The 21,740-nt window shown below is 33.8% G+C and overlaps 1 protein-coding gene across 2 annotated transcripts in view; it reads left to right on the top strand.

Moving 5' to 3' along the window:
* Positions 1-4,719: 4,719 nt before the first annotated feature.
* LOC110023344 (histone-lysine N-methyltransferase ASHR3) overlaps positions 4,720-21,740 on the top strand; it is a 50,744-nt gene continuing 33,723 nt past the window's right edge. The window contains exons 1-6 of one of the 2 annotated variants that reach the window (XM_020722706.1): positions 4,720-5,367; positions 14,356-14,496; positions 15,159-15,323; positions 19,301-19,327; positions 19,644-19,761; positions 19,894-19,993. In XM_020722706.1, coding sequence (XP_020578365.1) covers positions 5,047-5,367; positions 14,356-14,496; positions 15,159-15,323; positions 19,301-19,327; positions 19,644-19,761; positions 19,894-19,993 — 872 coding nt within the window. In that variant the 5' untranslated portion in view covers positions 4,720-5,046. The remainder of the gene's footprint in view (positions 5,368-14,355; positions 14,497-15,158; positions 15,324-19,300; positions 19,328-19,643; positions 19,762-19,893; positions 19,994-21,740) is intronic. The other variant, XM_020722705.1, reaches the window with a different exon arrangement.

Below are 21,740 nucleotides of genomic sequence, written 5' to 3'. Positions count from 1 at the left end.
TTAAAGAAATGACTATCTTATCAGCAATTAATGGAAAATTGAACCTGAAGTCATATATTTCAATACCCAAAAAATTCAAATCCGATGTCAACTCGAAGAATGTTAAAATGGTCTCTCAAAGATAATGTGAGCAGCTTTTACAAAATTGGTGATAAGAAAACGACAACTACCACAATGGAGCTACAAAGTTACAACATATTTAGTTGTGATGTCCTTAAAAATAACACATCCTTATGTGTATTTGAAAGAATATAGTCTTGATAGTACCTTAAAGAATGAGTTATTTTTATATGTGCTTCTAGTCAATGGGTAGTACCTCAAGAAGTACTGTGCTTTGTGGTATTTTAAATACGAATCCCCGTTCTAAGAAACACAGGTGCCGCATTTGCCTAAAACTCGGTCCAAATCCTAAAAAATTCAACAAAAAAAAATGAAAACTCAAAGAACACAAATCAAAATAAATAATAAATAAGCAAACAAAAAAAAACAACATACATCAACCTTAACAAAAAAAAAAAAAAAAAAAAAAAAAAAAAGCTCAACAACAAAAAAAAAAAAATCAAAATCAAATAAATATAATAAAATATCAACATCAAAATCAACATCTCAAACTTCAATTCAACATGGTAAGGTTGAGCCTTCTCGACTTATCACTAGCGTCATTTCTCTTGGTATGGGTCCTCTTTCTCGCTTAGAAGAGGTTGGTTGGTTCTATTATCTACATAGGACCACACTTTTGCTAGTCTTTTGCTCCTTGTGGATGAGGCTTGGCTGGTTCTATTGATATGAAACTACATCTCTTTCCACATGGACATTTCTTCAATTAGCTTTTGAGTTGGATGTGAGTCCCTTAATATTTCTTCTCAATTTGATTCCTTCATACTGATATTTTCCACAACTTCATAAATCAAATGTTCATAAATTTTACAAATTTTCACAAATTTCAAAATTCTTCACAAATTCCATAATTCTCCCCAAACTCTATAAATGTTTGCAAATCCCACAAAATTTCCATGAATTCTATAATCACCATAAATTTTTACAAAGTTTTCATAGAATCGTGATCTTCACGAATTCATAATTTTCTATTAATTACACAAATTTCATAAAATTTCACGGAAACCCAGGGTCCTGCATCTCACTTGGAGTAGGCTACATGATTCTATATTAGGTGTCGGTAAGTCACCCTCACATTTTTATGCCCAAAGGGCATCACATTGTAACATTAGACTCATTCACAAGTAATAAACGAGGTTTTTTCGGCATCAGTGACTACCCGAAGAACGCGGTGAGGAAGCTTAGGATAGAATGACTAACCGTCGAATCACCAGTGCATCGATCCTTTGCAGTGGGTATGCATCCTTTTTGGCTGGCTTAGTTCAGGTTGGTTAAGTCCACACATATCTTCCATTTTTGTTAGCTTTTTTCTTCATCACCACATTGGAGATCCAGGTGGGGACTGCACTTCTCGAATATATCTGAACTCTTTCAGCTTTCGTACCTTCTTTTGGATGGGTCTTGCTAATGTCATGGTCAGGCTCCTTATCTTTTGCTTCATGGGCTGAGGTGATGGATAGACATTCAATCTGTAGCAGGCAAAGTCGATCGACACACTTGACATTTTAGTTGTCGTACACGCGAAGACCTCTTGGTTCTCTTGGAGGGTCCGAACCAACAACTCCCTATGTCTTGCATCTAAAAGCCTTACTTATCGTAAAACATTTATGTGGCTCCTATTCAACGATCGAAACTTCGTGAGTGTTCTTGTTGGTCTCGAGGCCACCTTCCCTTGCATTATGGATTTCAAGGGGACCGTGCTTCACGCTGCTTATGCCCCCACAAGTAGTTGACTTGAGACTGTTATTGGTTCCTTCTTATTGTGATAATTTTTCCATCTCCAAGGAATTTGATGGCGACGTGATAAGTGGAGACAACGACTATGAAATCATTCATAAGTGGCAGACTGAATATAGCGTTGTGTGTCGGGAGAGAATTCACCACGAGGAAATCTTTCGTTAGTACATTTCATTTTCCCTCTCAACTAACCGGAAGCCCAATTACCCCCAACACTTCATTCCTTTCGCCCAAAAATCTATACAGTGGTCCGATTGGTGAAGCCATCCGATCGACAGTGAGACTCAGTCCGTCGAATAGTTGTTTGAATAACACATTCACGGAGCTCCCAGTATTTACGAGGATGTTGCCAACATGATAATTATTGATTATCCTTGTTATCACAGTAGTATCGTTATACAAATTTCCCTTCGAAGGTAGATCCTCATCAGTAAAACATATATGCGGGTGGCTCTACCATTTCAGTGTGAAGGTTGCGACATAGAGTTCCCTTGTTTGTTGCCTTTTTTAATTTATCTTCCTAGGTGGTTTTGTTCCTCCAAAGATTGTGAGCACGTATCCTGCGATGTGATAGGAATTGGTGCATACGGGTCCATCTATCGTTTCTTCTATGGGAGCTTCGCCTTGCCTATGGGTCGCGACTCAAGGAGAGACAAAGTCTTTCAACTTCCCCTCCCTTACCAGTTCTTCAATCAGGCTCCACAGGTGTTTGCATTCCTCTGTGTCGTGTCGTGATCTCTGTGATATTTGCAATATTTTCTGTTATCTCTAAGAAAGGCACCCGCTCCATCGAGGTTGCCTTTCTGAAATACTCTTTATCTTGAATGACATCCACTTTCTCTATCATGGACACCCTTAGTGTCGTTTCTCAAGGGACCCCGTGATTACCTTGGTATTCGTGGCACTATCGGTAGTGTGGGGTATTCACTTGCCTCATTTCATCTTCGTGACGATGGATGTGGTTGTCAACATGGTGGTTCTCGTAGCATTGATAGACAGTCAGTCGTGTACTTTGTCCGGGTTGCTTTCTGTTGTCTTGTTGCAACCGCTTCTGGTGTTTCTGTTCGATGGATTCTAGGGCGTTCTCATAGGCGATGATATACCTGTTGGCCATCTCTGACAACTCGGTCAAGCTCCGCGGCTCTGCGCGTTCAAGGTCGAAATGGAATATTTTTTGACCTCTCTACCTGTGTCAGTGCAGGTTGGGCCATGTCGAGTCTCAGGTCCTTGACATCCATCATTTCCTTATGGAAACATGGAAACGTACGATAAACGATTGCAAGCTCTCATCGGGTCCCTGCTTCAGTTTCCATAGGGATTAGGTGTTCTTCATAGGCCTCAGAGCACTGCAAATCATGATAGAATAAGTTTCCCGAACACCGCAAAATAAGTGATTACCCCCACGGGAAAACTGTTAAACCATCTTAATGCAGTTGATCTCAACATTGTGAAGAATAACTTACACTTGAAGGCATTATAAATTTTCAGCAGACATATGGACGATTCGAGCGATGCGAGATAGTTGTTGAGATCTGATTGTCCTTTATATGATTCTAAGACTGAAATCTTGAGCTTCTCTGGGGGTTCATCTCCCGAAACTTGTAGAGAGAGAGAGCATTCTCCGGCTACCTTCGAACCTCATACTGCGCTGGTTGGTTCCTCTTCTCCACAGGGGCGGATCTAATGCTGTCTTGGTATAACATGTCATCAGGCTTCTTCTGCAGGTGAATCATTCTTCTTGCGTTGTTTGTCGGTGGTTTCTCTTGAGGGGGGTTGAGTGCTTATGTTTGGGTCGGTCCTCCTTCTGGAAGTGGGGCCGAGTGACCTCCCTGAGCACTTCTGCGAACTGTCCGAACATTTGGTTGGTGATCTGGGTTCTCATGTCCTGTATGCCTTGCTAAACAATTCTTCCATGGACTTCCGTGTTTATTTGCTTCGATCACGTTCTTCTGGCTGGATTCTCCCAGTAGTTGTTGTTGGGCTCATTTTTTTGTTGATTGCATGTTGCCACGCTCATCACACCTTTAAGGATGTTGAATCCCAAAGTGACCGGAGAACACACCCAAGGTATAAAACGTTAAGAAAGTGAAATGTTTAGGACGAGAGAGCACCGTAGGGAGTAGTAAAGTGAGTGTATTTTTTTCATATTATAGATCCACTATTATAAGCATAGGTCACAACATCACAAAAGTACATGCTAACCTCCTCATTATTGACTTTTTCAGAGAGATTTTTTAGTAATTACAGATTTATTTAAATATAATAGGATCAAGAGAGTGAATCGATTAATAAGAGTTCACCCACAAACCAACAAACCTCAAATCGATCGATATTTAATTTAAAAGCATGCTTCCTCTTGATCGTCTTGAGGGCTGATCATCGCCCTGCGGGAAATCTCTAGCCACGTTTTGTTGATCGCCCAAACAAGACTCCCCTCTAGTCGTAATCCATCCCAAAACGATCGTCAACAACTACGTTCCATTGACTGTTTCTTCCTCTAGAACTGTTTATCAGTCTTAAGATTCGTGCTAACATATTTTATACATTTAAATTGCTATTGTGTAAAATCTTTATCCAAGTAATTTATTATTATTTTTTTGTCCAACACCTTATGCATGCAAATAATTATTTATTTTCTTAAATATATCTGGGCTACTACTCTCAAATTTACATGATGATGATGATTAGATTTCATTAAAATAAAATTATAATATTGAAGTATAAATTAATCTGAATTATTTGGCATAAAATTGATATATGATATTTGGTTTTTATTGATTAATATTTGATGATTGTAATATAATATATAGTTATTAATATTTAAAATTGTTTATAATAAAGTTTATTAGGGTTGAGTAAGTAAATTGGGCTATTTGGGATGTTGATGCATCCATCTCTCTAAAAGTAAACTTATTACAATGATTCATGTATTAAAAATATAGTTATGATTTTAATTATCATATTAATTTTTTTTAATAGCACCTAATTATTATTCTAGGTAAGTTTGATGTTGTATGCAGCTCCCCCCTTCTTTCCCGCCCAAATTTGCTCAGCTGACCCCTTCAGTTTTTGCTCAGCGTGTTCCCTCTACTTAATAACAACACTAATATAAAAAAATTAAAAATAGGGAAAGTTTCGAAATCCCTCTCAGTCTTCCCCATCGCCCCGCCCTAGGGTTTCTTCCTCTCTTCCATGCCGGATCTCAGTAATCTTCTCCTGCCCATTATACCGCACTTTGAACCTAACTGTTCCACTCCCTCCTCCTCGTTCCTGCCGGACGCCGACGCTGCGATTGCTGGGGTCGAGTGCGAGTGGAAGCGGGGGCTTCGGTTTCCGATCTCCACACGTCGGCGAAATGGAGTGTTGCGGAAGGAGCGACGAGCCGGTGGCCGGCGGTCTGCGGCAGGGGATTCGCTGGAGGAATTCGTGCAAGCGTGGATGAAGAGGAAGTTGGATGGCGGAGTACGTGAGAAGGATTGCGTTTTGCCTTTCCTCAAGAAAGATCTTAAAATGGTGATTTCTCTCTCTCTTTGTTTTTCTTGATTTCTGCTCCATCTATTTATTTCATAATCATTTTTTTTCTTAAATTATGCCGAGTTGTATTGCGAATGGTTTTGTCGTTAAGCGATGAAATGGGTTTCTTATCCTGGAATTAAAATGGTTGGTTGGGTTTCTGTTGCGCTGTGGAAATATAGGTTATTTTTTGGGGGTTATAAATTTCCATTTGTAGTGGCTGGAGGAGTTACGACCAATGAATAGTTGGATGTAGCAAGGGTTCATTTTGGTGCTTGAGGTTGACAAATAAAGTTTTGAAAAATGTAGAGGTTTCTAGATTTCATCATTTGGTTTGATGTATTTATGATTCATAGGGATTTTTAGCTCTAAGAAAATTCAAAGTCAATCACAAGTCAGAATTTATTTTATAATTAAAAAGAGTGAAAAAAAATAATTTTTTAATACATTATAACTTGCTTGTTTAATTTGATATATTTTCCATTACATTTGGAATCTTTTCATGCCAATTGATCTGATATTGGGACTTCACCAATATGGTGATATATCTGATATATATACATGTGCGTGGGCATGTAATCACATCTGTGTACTCATCAATTAATGGATTATTGTAATTATTATGCACTTATTAGTCCAGCTATCCATTCATTTCTTTCAAATTGTTATCATGGTATCTATGTTTTAGGTTTTTTCTGTTCATTGTATTTCTATTAGAGTAGCTCTCATCATTCTATTATGACAATCATGCGCCTGTCATTATTGTATTCTGTTACTTTTTTTTATTATCGGACAAAATATCTTCATTGCCATTTTTTTTTCCTATTGTAGCCTTCATTATTATGTTATTATAAATTATTTTCATTGTTGCAACCTTCATCATTGTGTTGTATTTTTCTTATTAATTTTTGAACTAAAGCATGGTTTCCATGGACAATACTAATAATACTCACAAGCCCCTAATTTTGGATTCTTTGAGAATTGAGGGATACAATCTAAATTAACATGGTTTTTACAAAATATCTATTTAGTATATCAGTTAAATGAAAAGAATAATCCAATTTAATTGTGATTTATTTGTATGATTTAAGGCATGGTTCAAATAAGCATTCGATGCGTGTATCTTGCGGTGCTCCTCAAATTGAGGAGCATGATGAGTGCATCGAGGCTTAAGCTTCATTAGTGCTGGCGAGATTTACACCTTTTAGTAATGAGGCATATGCTCGAGTCACATTGCCTCGAGGCGCTTGACATAATGCCTCATTTTCTTAGTCATAATGAACTATATATTTATTTTATTAATATATTTTATGTAATATTATGCCCTATGCCCTTATACAATATTCTTCCACTCTTGACACTTACAACAACCATAATGTGAGTTAAGATTCATTCTATGCCTTATTTCTCTATCGAGTATCCTCTCAAAGGCCATTCACACATCACAACTATTGCTTTATCTCTCTATCACATCATCCTTAACCCATTCGCCCGCTGCCTCTCTATCATGCGTCATCCTGAGATTGTTCATATGTCATCTCTATATTGAACATCGTCCCAAGCCTGTTCACATGTTGCAATTTCAACTTCACGTTTTATGTCAAGCTTAGAACTCTCGTTTCAAGCATATTTGTCAAATTCTTATAATATCGACTCATCGAAGCTTCTCTATTGAGCATCGTCTTCTTCTCCACACTGACCAAAGTATTATTTACATCTTTCTCTCTCTTGCTTCATGTTCTTCATCTTTATTTTCTTCTTGGTATGCTTATGTTTTAAATAAAAAATTATTTTCTTAAGATTCCACTTATAGTTAGCATGATTCATAACATTTTATTTGTATGATTTTTTTCTAGATTATTTTGTTTAAACATGTTTACGAGATTTTTGTTGATTATTTCATATAAATTACTTATTTAGGGTTCTTTTTATAGCTAGTTTTAATTTTATGAGCTTTAAGGCCTTGTTTGGGATCACTTTCTGTTTTTTGTTTTGTTTTTTATTTTTTTTTCTATTTTATGTTTCTGGAAAACGAGTTTACTACTATTTTAATTTATCTGTTTTTAAAAATAAAAAATATAAAACATGTTTGATTGGGTATTTTCTATTTTTTTTTAAGAAAAACCTATTTCAAATACAAGATCCAATCGAAATCAAATTCATGATCCAATACAAATCCATTCTAATCCAAATTTTAATCCAAAGCGATCGTTCGCCACCCCCTGGGTTTCTTCTTCACCTAGTCACGACATCGCTTTTGATTCCACCTTGCCACTTCTTGATGTCCTAGAAATCTTCATCAAGCGCCTTCGAGCCAAGCAATTTTAGAAATTCAGTACCGATAACAACAACAATAGTAACAACTTTAATCATTCTCCGAGGTAGGATGGTCGCAAGTGTTCGATCACGTTGAAGAGTGCTTTCATTGGGATGAGTCTAGTGCAAACTACGCCATATTTGTGAAGGAACACATCACGCTCCACTATCGTGTTGATTCCGCAGGGGGTGACGAGGCTTTTGAGCTTAAGAATTCACATCCTCATGCTTAATTTTCTCTGTAAGTTTAAAGCTCCTTAAACAAAATTGAATTCTACCCTCATTTTCAATTCCATAATCAAACATTGAATCATCACTTTTCGAAAGCTTCGATTGAGAATATGCATCTTCATTTACTTTGAGCTTTATGGCACCACAAATTTCAAGTTACAAATGAGTTTCATTTCGCCTCCATAAAATTTCATTCAACGCACCCTCTTCTTCTTGTTTCTCTGAATCACCATTATCATTGGCTCCCAAAAAAGAACAAATAACCGAAGAATGTAGGTAACTTCTTGCCCTTGGGGAAGCTTGTTAACTATAAATTATTATCTCCATACACCATAGCATAATGAGGAGCTCTCTATGTAATTGTGAATCAAACTAGAGCTTGCACTCATTCTGGCCATGACTCTCGTAAGAACCATTAGCTCTTGGAGTTTCAACTCCTCCATCTGACAAATATTCACATTCATTCCAACAACTTCTCAGGAATTTCCCTCTCGAGTTGCATCCCTCCTAAGGAAACTCTTCTTTGACCCCATAGTTATTCACAATCGAACTGCAGATGCTCGCACTGCCTAACACAAAATTTGCACTACAGTATCTATCAAAATGCGATCTGTCATAGGAGGAAAATTTGGACAAAGCCGACAAAGAATCACCAACATCATCGTCAGAGTAGCAATCCTGTCAAGGATACCACTCATTGGAGGGATTTGGAGGGGAGCCTCAGTTCATTAATCATAAAAAAATAGCATAATAACAAGACGATGTCTTTTTGTAGAATTTCATCACTCCATATATCATCCTGTCTAGTAATTAAACGACCAATTCTTTTGGATATGTTCGTATCAGCAAAAAAATTTTGGTCTCATGGGATAGAGTTTTGCGCAATTTCGCTTTCAAGCAGGGGACAATTAAATTCTAGATCAAATTGACTTTCAGAAAGCGGCCAGAGAGACTTACTCAAATCAAAGCATTGGTATTTGATGGCTTGAAACCACTTTACTTAATTATGCAAAAATATTTAAGCCATTCCTTCAAAACTCTAATCTTTCTCCTCCTTTCAGTTTGCTCCTACCAGAAACCATTTATGTGAATCCACTTTTTATGAGTTCTTCCGTGCCCTACTGTTCGGAGCAAATCGCGACTCTATCGCAAGGGTTCAGTTACGAAGGCGAGTGTTTCGGGTCGAGAGGGAAGGGTGTCGTGAAGTTGATTCTATCGCGAGGGAGACGAGGCGAAGGGTTGTTTTGGTGTTTAAAAACAGGCAAAAATATGTTTTCCTGTTTTTAATATTTTAAAATCAAAAGTGCTCTAAAAAAATAAAAAAATAGAAATAAGACAAAAAACAGATAACCAAGCACTGTTTTTATTTTTGTTTCCTATTTTTTGTTAAAAAAAACAAAAAACAAAATTTGATCTCATGCAACACCTAAATCTTCTGTTTTGAGAATTGTGTGTTGATTCACCCGAGGCTTACTACTCTCCTTACTAAGACAACATGCCTGGGTTTCTGATTTAGCATTTTTAAACTATGTTTTAATCTGAATTTAAATGGTCTGTCATTTGCAAGGCACAAAAAGACAAAAGACTTTGTAGAAGCTTCTAAATTTTTTTCCAGGTGTACTTGTCCAGTCAAGTATTATCATAACTCATAAGTCTCAAAGATGCTCATTTTTGCCATTTAATCATTGGTTTATGAGCTTAGATCATATAAATAATAATTCTGGTAAATATATTCCATATATAAGTCTTTTCCTAGCCACAAGTAAATAAGTATGGCCAATGGATCTTTGATTATCATGGCTGACCAAGGAGACGTTTTTTAAACAATTTTTTTACATTATGAAATGTCCTTCACATACCGATATTATTTTTCCATCTATTATTCATTCAAAAGTTAAGGATTCAACATGCACTATTTTGCTTTGTAATTTATATTGTCTTGTCGGATAGGGCATAACGAGGACAATTAAATTTACTAAATAGAGGAATAGTTTCTACCATCTTTATGAAACCAATGACAAGCAAATTTCAGATAGCTTTCAATATGATCTCTTTTTTTGAAACTCCTAAATTAAACAAAGAAAAAAATTGGCTTTAACACCTACGACTTAGTTACTCATATTTTATTTTCCCAAAATTTCTTCTGTATTTAAAGATATTAATATTGAAGAATTTTATTGTGATGTGTTTGAATTAGCATGTGTAAAAATTTTTCAATGAGTGACAAGCTTTCTTATACATTTTTTATTCTTGGTGATATTTGGAGGCTATTATATACACCTAATGTTTTTGAGACTCACTGGTTTGTGCCATTTATTTTTGACTATTGTTGTGTGTGATTGATCTTTTAGATTTAATCAAAAGCGATGCAAGTATTATCTTTCTTATATGCGTAACATAATAAAAAATCAATTTGATGTTGAATTGAGAGAGTTAGCTCCTCTTATGTCTGAAGCTATTTTATCCATTCTCTTTTCATACTTTCAATAAAAGCGAATTAAACATAATCATGTTATGTATATGCATCCTAACAAGATGGAGTGACTGCATAAAACAATGATCTCATATTTGCTATCAAAGGAGCAATTCTTTTCAAGAAAACCATCCCAAATTAATATTGGGGAAAATAATTCAAGATTCCTACATAAGTTTCAACTAAATTATTCTCTCATTTTAATACTTCAAACAACCTTTGTACTCAAATATTTGAAATTGTTGCCTTTGTTTGCTCACATTCTCAAACTAGTGAAAATAATTGAATTCTTCTTGGTCATTATTTTCCACCATCAGAAGGATATGTGTTTGTTGATGCCATTTTTAATGAAATGGATCACTGTTTTCTTATTACTATTGAAATAATACAACAACAACAACAACAACAAAGCCTTAATCCCACTACGTGGGGTCGGCTACATGAATCCTTTTTCTTCATTGCGTCCTATTTAGTGTCATATTTTCATTTAGTTCTAGTAAATTAAGATCATTTTTAATACAATAGCCCAAGTCTTCCTAGGTCTACCTCTGTCTTTCTTAACACAAGTCGAATCTAAAATATCTACTCTCCTAATCGGATCATCAAATGGTCGACGTTTAATGTGACCAAACCATCTAAGACGACTTTCTCTAATTTTGTCTGTCACAGGAGCTACACCAACCCTATCACGAATATATTCATTCCGCATTTTGTCTCTAAGTGTAAAGCCACTCATCCACCTAAACTATTGAAATAATACAATTAAAAATTAATTTTTTTAGATTTTCTTTTTTTACTTTCTTCCTAGAAAACAAATCTATTTCAGAACCAAACAGTCATACCTAAATTGAGCCTATTATGCAACTATTACTCATTCAACTATTGCATGTTTACTAAAAAAGGAATGCATCTCAATCTACATAATTCTAATTAACTTAATCGATTAATATGTCATTGAGTTTGCTAAATGATCAAATGAGCCTGCTAATAAAGGTACAAAGCTTCGCACACAAAATATTCCTTATTTTGTCACACTAAAAATTTCCTCATATTCATCAATCTTTTCTTGCTTGCTTGAATATTATTTCCATTTCCAAAGTAGTTTTTGAGGTTCTGAATAATATGGATTGGAAGAATGTTATGAGTGAAAAAAATTGAAGCCCTTCAAAAAAATAAAATATAGGAATATGAAAATTTACCATAAGGAAAGAACTCAGTGGCATATAGATTGGTTTTAATATAAAACATAATTTGAAGGTTATTAAACATGTTTAAAGTAAAGCTAGTAGTCAAAAGTAAAATATGCAAGATTGATTATCTGTAAAAAATTGCTACATTTTTTTAAATAAACATTGTCGGAGTTCTATTATGTATAGCGTTTAATAGGGATAGAATGCATTTTTGTATGATGATCTAGAAGGGAAAGTATATACCAAGGTTCTATCAAAATTTGACTCAAATATAAAATTAAATGTAGGTAAGTTAAAAATGTATTGCATATTTTGAAGCTAAAAATGTATTGCATGGTTTGAAACAATCACCAAGTGTATGATTCAAATGGTTTGCTATGGTAATGCTTAATATGTGATGCAAACTACGTCAATGAGATGATATATTATTCGTGGAACACATGGACAATGATATTGTAATAGGTAGTGATTTGGAAAAAATGAAGAATTAAAGATTTTTTTTGCTAAAAAGTCAAAAAAAAGTTGGGCAAGTTAAAATGTATATTTTTGACGTTTGTGCTGCACACTTTCAAATGAAATATTCACATCACAATTAACAATAGATAACACAACAATAAACGAAATCTCTTATCAGAATGATAACACGACTTATTTTTCTTATACCATATTGTACTTAACATGTCATATTTGTTTATGTGGTGAGTTAATTCACGTGCAATGCTAAATAATCTTAAATCATGCACAAATATAAATTATGTAGGTTTTATGATTAAAAGGAGGTTAGATTCAGGATATTATTCAGGCAATCTCATGACTCGGTTAAGTAAAAAGGTAGCAAAATCTAACACATGAGGCGAATTTAAATTTATAGTACTATGAATACGTGAATTGCTTTGTTTAAAATTTTTTTTATAAGATTTAAAAGTTCACCGCGATAAAAAAATTAACTATCAATATTGCATGTAATTCTGTGTAGCTTCACTGATAAAACATAATTGTGTTGGTAGGTACTCTGTATGGTAGAAGCTTGATTGTTATCTAGTTTGTATTCCATTCATAAAAAGAAGTGAATATTTGTTGACTTTTGTTCAGAAGTTTATCAAAGATAATCTTTTAAAAATTATCATACAAATTTGGAATGGGATGACTCATAAATCGTTTGAGAGGGAGTATGAAATGCTTGCATAATTTTTGCCACTTAGAACTGACACTTGCCAAGATTTCTACTCATTCATTTATCTTTTGCTGCAGTTTCATTTATTAATGGGATTTCTTCTATTCATCAATTATAATTATTCTATATTATTTTGCCTTTTCAATTAATTCTCTCAATTTCTTGTCAATATGAGATTTCTATGGCGTTTGACTTGTTTATCTTACAGAGGCTTTGGGGAACGGGACAAGTGGATTACAGCTGGATTGCCATAAATTTGTTGAGTTACTTTTTGTTTTAGAATTTAATAGCGATTTTGAGCTCTGGTTGTCTTGAAAGGCTTTTCCTCCACCTAGGTTTTTTGGTAGTGAGCATGGCTTAAATAATTTGTGATTTTGTATTATTTGTGCATCTAATTTCAGGAAATCTTAGGACTGTTAAATTTGAAATTGATTTGGTTGTTTTATATACTTGATTTGTGTTAACCTTGAAGATTGTTTGAACGTAAGCAGGAAATTCTTGAATATTTGTGGCCGGATTTATTAAAATTCCAAATTTAGCAAATTTTGATTTTAGCTTAAATTCCCATAATACGTGTTCTTTAAAAACATGGCAGGATCTACCATACATCCCATTTTGAATCCCATTACTAAACTGAAAGGATTAGGGCTTATTTGGGATCTTTTTTTTGTTTTTATTTTAAAACAAATTTTTTAGTGTATTTTTTTACATGTTTTATTTTTTGTATTTAAAAAGAAATTATTATTTTTTAGAATACTCCATGCTTCTAAATTTTTTTAGTGTTTTTAAATACAACTAAATATGTTATGTCATACTAAATTTGTTTTGTTTTAAATCGAAAAAAAAAATCACAAAACAGTCCCTTTGATTATTATTTTTGGTTCATGAAAAAATTTTCCCGCATCATAACTCTATTCTTTTTGTCTAACTTCTACACATTGCAAGAAAAATGTTTTTGATTGATCTCTAGAGTTGTTTTACCTTTTTGTTGTAACCTATTAAAGTAAATACTGTTTTTAATTGAATGCGTGTGCTAACTTTGGTGGATGTTGATGTTATCATTTACTTGTTGTGTAAAATTGTGTTTTGGCCAGATTTTAAAATAATTAAATAAGAAATCATTTTTAACATGTGCTAGCTGTGCCTTCTTTAAGGGATGCCTAAGGTTGTCATGTTTGCAACCGGCTGCCAAGATGGTGTCCCTAGTCACCTTCTTTATGAGTATAAGCTGCCAGTCAGGTTGTCTGCATTACAGCTGAAAAACATATCTATTCATATAAGAGGTAATTATGATCGCTTTTTTACTTCTTATATTTTGTTTTATTTTTTGTTAAAAATGGTTTGCCACTTGATTCTCTTAAATTTTTTCTTGTTTTTGACCATTTCATGTTTATTACAACTTAATCATTAACGTGATGCATCAAACATTACTATTTTGGCTGGTTTGTTTTTTTTTTTTTCAGTTTAACTTTGTATCTGATGGGATTAATAAAATGCTAGTTAAATGGCTTCTTTCAGCAAATGTCTTTGATTCTTCTCTGTTACATTGCATACATTCTGACGTGATACATTCATATGAATTTTGTAAATTTTATTTGATTTAGGTACAATGTCGGTTGTGCAAAAAGTTTGTCAGCCAGGGGGATGAAGTTCTTTGTTCAGTTCAGTTGTGTCGACATGCCTATCACAGGACTTGCATTAACTTGAAAGAAGGATCATCAAAGCACTTTAAGTGCCCTCAACACGTGAGGTTCTTTTGATTTTGTTGTGTTTTCCTATATTATTTCATTTAGTTTGTGCAAGTTCAGTTATAAATTACTTAATTATGTTTTTTTTTTTTTTTTTTTGGGGTGCATGCTAATTTTTTGGAGTGCATGCTAATTACTTTTCTCCAACTTCATCCTCTTGTCCTTGAAGAAAACACAGTTTTAAACAATGATTTCGTTTTTCTTACTGTATATTCTTATATTCCAAGAAAATTCACTTTGATGAAAAAAAATTAAACTTGGGACCTTTTTTTTTAATTTGTCTGTCAATGCTAGGCTGTCATTCAATCGTAATAGCTAAGTTGAAATTATACGGCTTTCTACCTTCATTCTGCCGCAAAGTTGAATGCACAATTTCAGGGATGATATGACTAAAATAAACCTTATCATGGACAGTATGTAAACAGTGAATAGCCAAATTTTTGCTTTTCTTTGAAAAAAATTTCAACACTGCTTAGCCCTAAGTTTTAGGGTTGCCGCAAAAGCTGTTAATATCATATTTCATATTTTCCATATTTTAAAAGGTAATTATGTTAAAATGTGCAAACTTGTCAAGCGGTATAGGTAGACTTTTTAACCACTCAAGTACAAAATATTCTTGGTGAGTTAGCTTGAACTCATATATTTCTTTGCTCAAACAGGCTTGTTTCAATTGCAATCGGAAAAACCATTGGCATTGTGTTCGATGCTTCATATCATTTCATGTTAAATGCTCTCCTTGGCCTGATGATGTGGTTTTTCTTGCAAATCGGCCCGGCCGAGCCATCTGCTGGAGACACCCATCTGATTGGCATTTGGATAAGCAGGTCACTTCCTTCCTTCATCAAGATGTTTTTTGTTTATTTTTTCAAGTTTTATTGAACATAAGGTCCACGATGGTGGGTATATGCCATATTGTATAAAGTGAGATCTGATTCAACCTTTGCCTTCAATCACATTTTAATTTATGAATATATCAAAACGATGTGATAAAAATAAAAGCATGTAGCACTATACGACCATGTACTATTTGTGTTTTGCTTGCACGCAATTATTTTTTTATCCCACTCTACCTGTACTTTTGAATTCTGTGAGTTTTGATTTTTTGATCAAATTTCTAGAAGATACTTCTATTTGATTTTTATGGCATAAGTGCATTAGCTTAATTCTGTAAACATGGTTTAGGATTTTTTTGTTGTTATTTCAAACAATTTTGGTTAGAAGTGTTATTTGCAAAAATAGGAGATTTTTACTCTTAGAGTTCCTATAGTACTTTTTTATTTGATTTCATAGCCTTCAATTAACATGGTTACTTCATTGGTAAACATTTGATATGCTTTTATGTGACAATTACAAAATGGGTCATTTTCTTTATTCTAAAGAATTCATATTGTTTGTTGCATTTTTCACTGAGAAGTCAAGGCTAAAAAGCGGCGAATGGAAAACCTAGGTTTTAAGTTTTGAAGCGCTGTAACCCTGAAATAGGGATTTGTTGTTATGCCTTGCTATTCTCGGACGAATCAAATTGGTTCGCTCTAATTTTATTTTAATGGTTCAATGACCCAATGAGTTGAGCTTGCTAAAACCCGAAGTCAAGTTTGTTCACTTAAACAAGTAATAGGTTTTGCTCTATCTTAAGCTGGTGGCTTGATATGTTTGCTCATAAGCTTGTGATTGAGTCAAGCTTGAATCGACTTGGCTCACTCGCTCATTAATACAAATTGATGATAGCATGTGCATAACAATACAAAATATATTTTTTATGCTTATGATTTGATGCTAAATAGTCAAAAACATATAATGTCACAAATTCTATGGATGAGTACTCTCAAAAGGAAACTCAATGAACCATGATTTGAGGTTTTAGTGGAATTTTACTCGATAAAATTTTAGTGAATTAAGTATGAGTGTATTTGATGTTAATATTCCTATACTCTCTAATTTTATGAATCCAGGTAAAGAATATTCTGGTGATAGTTATTGTTCACCGCATCAAATGAATTTTTTGGTGTACTTGATACCCAATATGTACTAATTTATCATGCTATTAATAATGGGGCTGATGATGTATTTCCTTTGTTATTATTTATATTACAAGAATATTTTAGTGATCTTTTATACCTTTTTATTAGTGTATTCTATTTAGGAGAAATTAAATCACTAAAATATTTAGAGAAGAAAAAGAAAGATGATATGTTGGGAGAATTTTTTATATTTAAATAGCTTGTATATTATTTCATAATCATCTCATTACAATATTTAAGCTCCATAGGGATTTCTAGATACAATGTTATTTTAAGCAATGAGCTATGACAAGATTATCTGAGGATCACCATTTAAAATTGGTTGTTTTACTTATAATATATTAATAAAAACAACCTATGGATGTTCATAGTCTAAACTTGATCTATTCGGTTTATCGAAGATGTCAAGCTTGGGAAATGACTATAGTCGACATCAGAATGATAAGTTATATTGAGCAATAATATATTGAAAGCAATTATCAACTCTAGCTTAAACCATTTCACCATGGCACTAGGGTATTTGGCTTAGTCTAGTGTCTAAGTACCTGACCTAAAAGTATTTAACTTAATCAGGAAAATGAGAAGCAACTTCAGTTAAGTAGATCCGATTCTAAGTGAGAAGCAACCTAGGAATATTGAGCGCAAAGTGAGGGATGTTACTTATATGGGGAGTCAAACCCCACAGGTAACATAGTATACAACAATGCTTTTGTTGTAGTTATCATTACCTAGTCTTCAAACATCAAAACAGAAGGTGTCAGCTAACATCTGCATGCTACCCTATATAGTTAGGGGAGCATTGATTTACTAGGATATTGGCTGAGACCATCACATGAGCCACAAAAGTAATCTACACTACTTTGTCTAGGACAAAATGAGTTTTTGTACCTATATGTACATGGTACAAATATGTTAAACATATAGAGTTGTAGAGCAATCACTGAATTTGCTGAGTATATCTATGTGGGGGACACAAGTATTACATTGTACAATTTTTTCATTTAAGCGAACAAATTAGGATTTTAATAACTAGATCCTAAGTTCTATAAAACATCAAGTTGTAAATTTATGTTATCTAGCACATCATATGGGCTCTGTCTAATACTTAGACTTATAGTAACTAGATGTGAGAAGCCTTGTTACTCCTTGAATTGTAGAACTTTGGGTAATTGGTATTTCTATAGCTTCTAGTATTAAAATTATTTATAAGATTTAGGGTTACGGTTTACACTGTGTTGCTTGTACCTTTTGATCTGTCCATTTTTTAGGGGTGCTTCCAAAGGTATCCCCACTAGGAGCTTTTTTGGAGACACCAATATGTCTCAAGCATCAGTCACAAGGCAATGCAGGGATAATAATTGTTGTGGTGGATTATATTTAGTCATGTACCTATTTTCTGATTAATAATCTATTGCAACCATTTAAAGAACTATGCATTTTGCATAGAACTAATTTTGTAATAGATTGTGGATAGTTGGATGTTTCTTACTCTCCTGCAATAGTCTAAGGTTTAAACCCCAAATGTGACATCCATTCTAACTTCCCCTATGGTATGAGCAAGTGCTAAAGAAATCCACCATCCCTCTGATGATTTGTTTGTTTTATTTGACAAATTTCATGCTTAGAAACTTAATCCGCCACTTCGTTATTAATCTTATTAGCCAATCTAGTAATTTCTTGTCTTTATACATCTTAGTGCTGCCTAGATGAATGGTATAGCTAGATAGTGAGTTTTCTTTAAGATCTGTTCTCTCAAATCTAAGTTATCTGGCACCTATTATAAAATATTTCATCCAATCACTCTTTAGTGGCACTCTAAATCTTTTTTGCTTTCTTGTTGGAATCTCCTTTAGTAGCTTTTAATATTATAATTAAACTGAAAACATTGTGATTGGATATAACATGACGATGTCTATGGTCTCTTGTTCTCTAATCTTCACCACAATGTATATCTTCATCATAATGATTTGATTGCAAAAGCTTATGTTTTCAGATCGCTGGACAGAGGAAGCACAATGAATGTGGAAAAAATCTTTTAGAGATGGAGAAAAAAGATTGGCCCATAATCTTGACATTTCTTGTGGAAGAATTTAAGGGATAGAGAATTTGAGCACACAACAAGTGTCTTCTCTAAAAGAAGCAAAAAAAGTTAATTTTAATGCACAGAATTTGAGGTGATTCAAACCCGAAATTGGGATACGACAAAAAGTTGAGAGGTGGTATAGTGTCTAGGTGTCAGAAGCAAAACCTTGAATGAATTCTTTTCTTATTTGTTCAAAATGGCATTGGCCCTGCATGACACTTGACTTTTATACTTGATGCACGGTTCACTTTGAAATGAAAAAAAATTGTCCTAAAATGTTAGCAAATTTCAAAACATGCCCAAGTGATGCTCATCACAGTTTTTACTTGAGCAATTGAAATAATTTTGTGTGAAAACATAAACTATAACGATGGATTATAACTTGCAACGATGGCACCCTATCCCAAACTTGAAGAACCATAAATCCAATGAATGATTCACAGTATTTGATTTTTTTTTTATTTGAACTGCAAAAGAGCTATTTTTGCTGTCAAGTGCTCTTTAAAGGGCTATACTTGATGTCTTTATTTTTCTTTTCCCACGGGCTTTTGTTTCTTTCTGTTGCATTTTTATGCATATGTGACAAACTGAAAAGTGATAATTCTTCTTGTTTTGATTATTTTTGTTTCCATGGTTCTCCATTCTTATTTTTTATTAATTAGGTTGGCTGATTGGAATATTCTTTGTTGGATAACAGCATGCAGATCCCACAAGTGACTTGGAGGTTAGAGTATGATTTTTATTTTTGTCCATTTTAAATTTTTTTTGTGACTTGTTTTTATGCTGCTGGTTTTTACGTCTGGAAATTGCTGTACAATTTGAACTTTTGTCTTCGAAGTTGTTTTAGATTTTAAAAACCATTGTTCAAGACTCATGTTAATGCATTTCTGAAACATTTTGTCTTTTATGAATCTGTATTGTCTTCGTGTTTACCTGAAATTTTTGGTCTGGTGGAACGGTTTCTATTAGCTAGAAGTGTAGGTTATTGAGTTCCGTGTAAATGTAAAACTGACAAATTTTTAAAATCCTTTAATTCACAGGAAGTGTTCCATCGTTTACCTCTTCCATATATTGACGAGGAGTTTGAGATTGGTTCAATTGTGAATGATGTTCTGGAGAACATTACCGAGCCAGCTCCTTACATACATATCAAGCGCAGTATCCTTGAGAGAGTGCGCAACAATGTTAATCATTGATTTGCCTTTGTAGTAAAATAGTACTGAGCTGTTTCAACAAATTCTTATTTTTTAAAGATTGCTACATGACAAATTTGTTCCTTAATGGTGAAAGATGTATATTTGGTGAAGAGGAAACGTGTTGGTGCCGATGCTAATGTCGGATGCACAAATTGCAATGCAAATTCTGACTGTAGTGAGAACTGTGAATGCAGGTTGAACACTATAAGTCACTAGATAATACTTTGCCAATTTTATTATTTTGGTTGACCAGTATCTTTAGCTTCCACTGTTCTATAAGCAAATTGGATGGAAATTTTGGTTCTTTAAGACTGCTAAAATTTTCTTCTTAAATCTTTACATTATATCCTCAGTATAATCAACCACTTTATTCATGATTAGTTGCCCTTAATTTTGGTTTGGATTTTCTTCTAAACTGGATAAGCTTAACAAAAAATTATTAGTATTTCTTTTTATGTATTGCATTTATGTAATGCATTTCATCAGAAACAACGCGATACGAGGGGCAGCTTGTTATTAGTGAAGTTGATACAATTTTTCATTCCTTAGTTTGATACATTTAAAATGAAGCAACTTTACTGTCATCTTTGTGCTTTATGGTGATATTTATGTTAATTTCTCTTTCAGTGTGGTGTAACATATGCCACGTCCAGTTGGTTGAGACATACCAGATTGCCACTTCGTCAGAGTTCTTTAGAATAGAAATTTCACATTCAATTTTTTTTGTTGTTGTTTCATACTATCTTCTTAGACCATAATAAGCTGCTCATGCAATGCCTATAGTTTATATTTGGGTTTAGTGCTTGCTTTTTATTTTATTTTGCCTTTATGTTTCGGAGCATGCAACTATGTACTTTTGTGTGAGGATATGTGCATTTTTTTCTCTTAAGCTTACAACTGCAATGTAGCTTGGCAAACAAGAAGTTTTACTTGTCTTTGTTTCACCGACCTTTAGTTTTCTATCAGCAGAAAATTAATATAGTTTAATCTTATTTAGTTATTTGTAGCTAACAGTTGCAACTGAGATTAATGTCTTTTGCAATGTTCATATCGGATGCAAATTACATTTTTATGATTATTGAATATATTATGTAGCGATCATAACTCATCATATAAGAAAGCACTTGCCTTCTTTTTAATTCTCTCTGTGGAATGGATATCTTCATTTTGCAACTTTTACCTGAAACTATGGCCTGTGTGACTTACAAATTTTGTGTTGGTATGTGCGAGAACAACCCACCCTCCTAACAAAAAATGCTCACAGAGTTTAAGGGTTTTCTGGTGGTATAGGTTTAATATGGAGTGATAAGATATTTTTGGGTAGGAAGCCTCTTAAGATGACAAAAAGGTTGTGGAATGAAGAGGTTAGGGCTTCGGCGAAGGGATTAAGGAAAAATAATAAGTTCTGGGTTGGCCAGATATGACTTCAGGTCTTTGGTATGGAAAGTATGTGCAACCCTAGTGCTTGAAGCCATTTAGAAATCTTAGATTGCAATGTCAACTATGCCTGGAAATTTTCATAAGTTTTTGTGGTGTTTTGGTACTTTCTCTTGATTTTATTCAGAGATTAGGTCATGCGGGGAACTAATCTTGCAGCAGGTTTTGGTTGGGATGTTTGGCCTTTTTTTATAAGTTTAGGGCTTAGAAAAAATTGGGAAGATTCTTATTAATGAAAGAAAAATGTGTCTGATTATTTCTTGAGTTTTTCATCATACTTTAAGAGATATAGTTTGATCGAAAGGCTTGCAGCTTAAGATTAGTTTGGATTAATTTGAGCCTAGGTCAACCTCTTTAAGAAGGAATCTGTTTAGGTTCTTGTGGGAGAAAGTTATGAAGATGATATGGTTATGTAGAGGAATAATAGAGGAAGATTCTCACAGTAAGAGCGAAGGAAAAAAAAATACTAATAAAACGTGCATGGGTGATCATCTACCGAAGCAA

The sequence above is a fragment of the Phalaenopsis equestris genome, unplaced genomic scaffold (assembly GCF_001263595.1).
Source record: "Phalaenopsis equestris unplaced genomic scaffold, ASM126359v1 Scaffold000224, whole genome shotgun sequence".
Lineage (NCBI taxonomy): Eukaryota > Viridiplantae > Streptophyta > Magnoliopsida > Asparagales > Orchidaceae > Phalaenopsis > Phalaenopsis equestris.
This window is presented reverse-complemented; position numbering and strand designations above follow the sequence as displayed.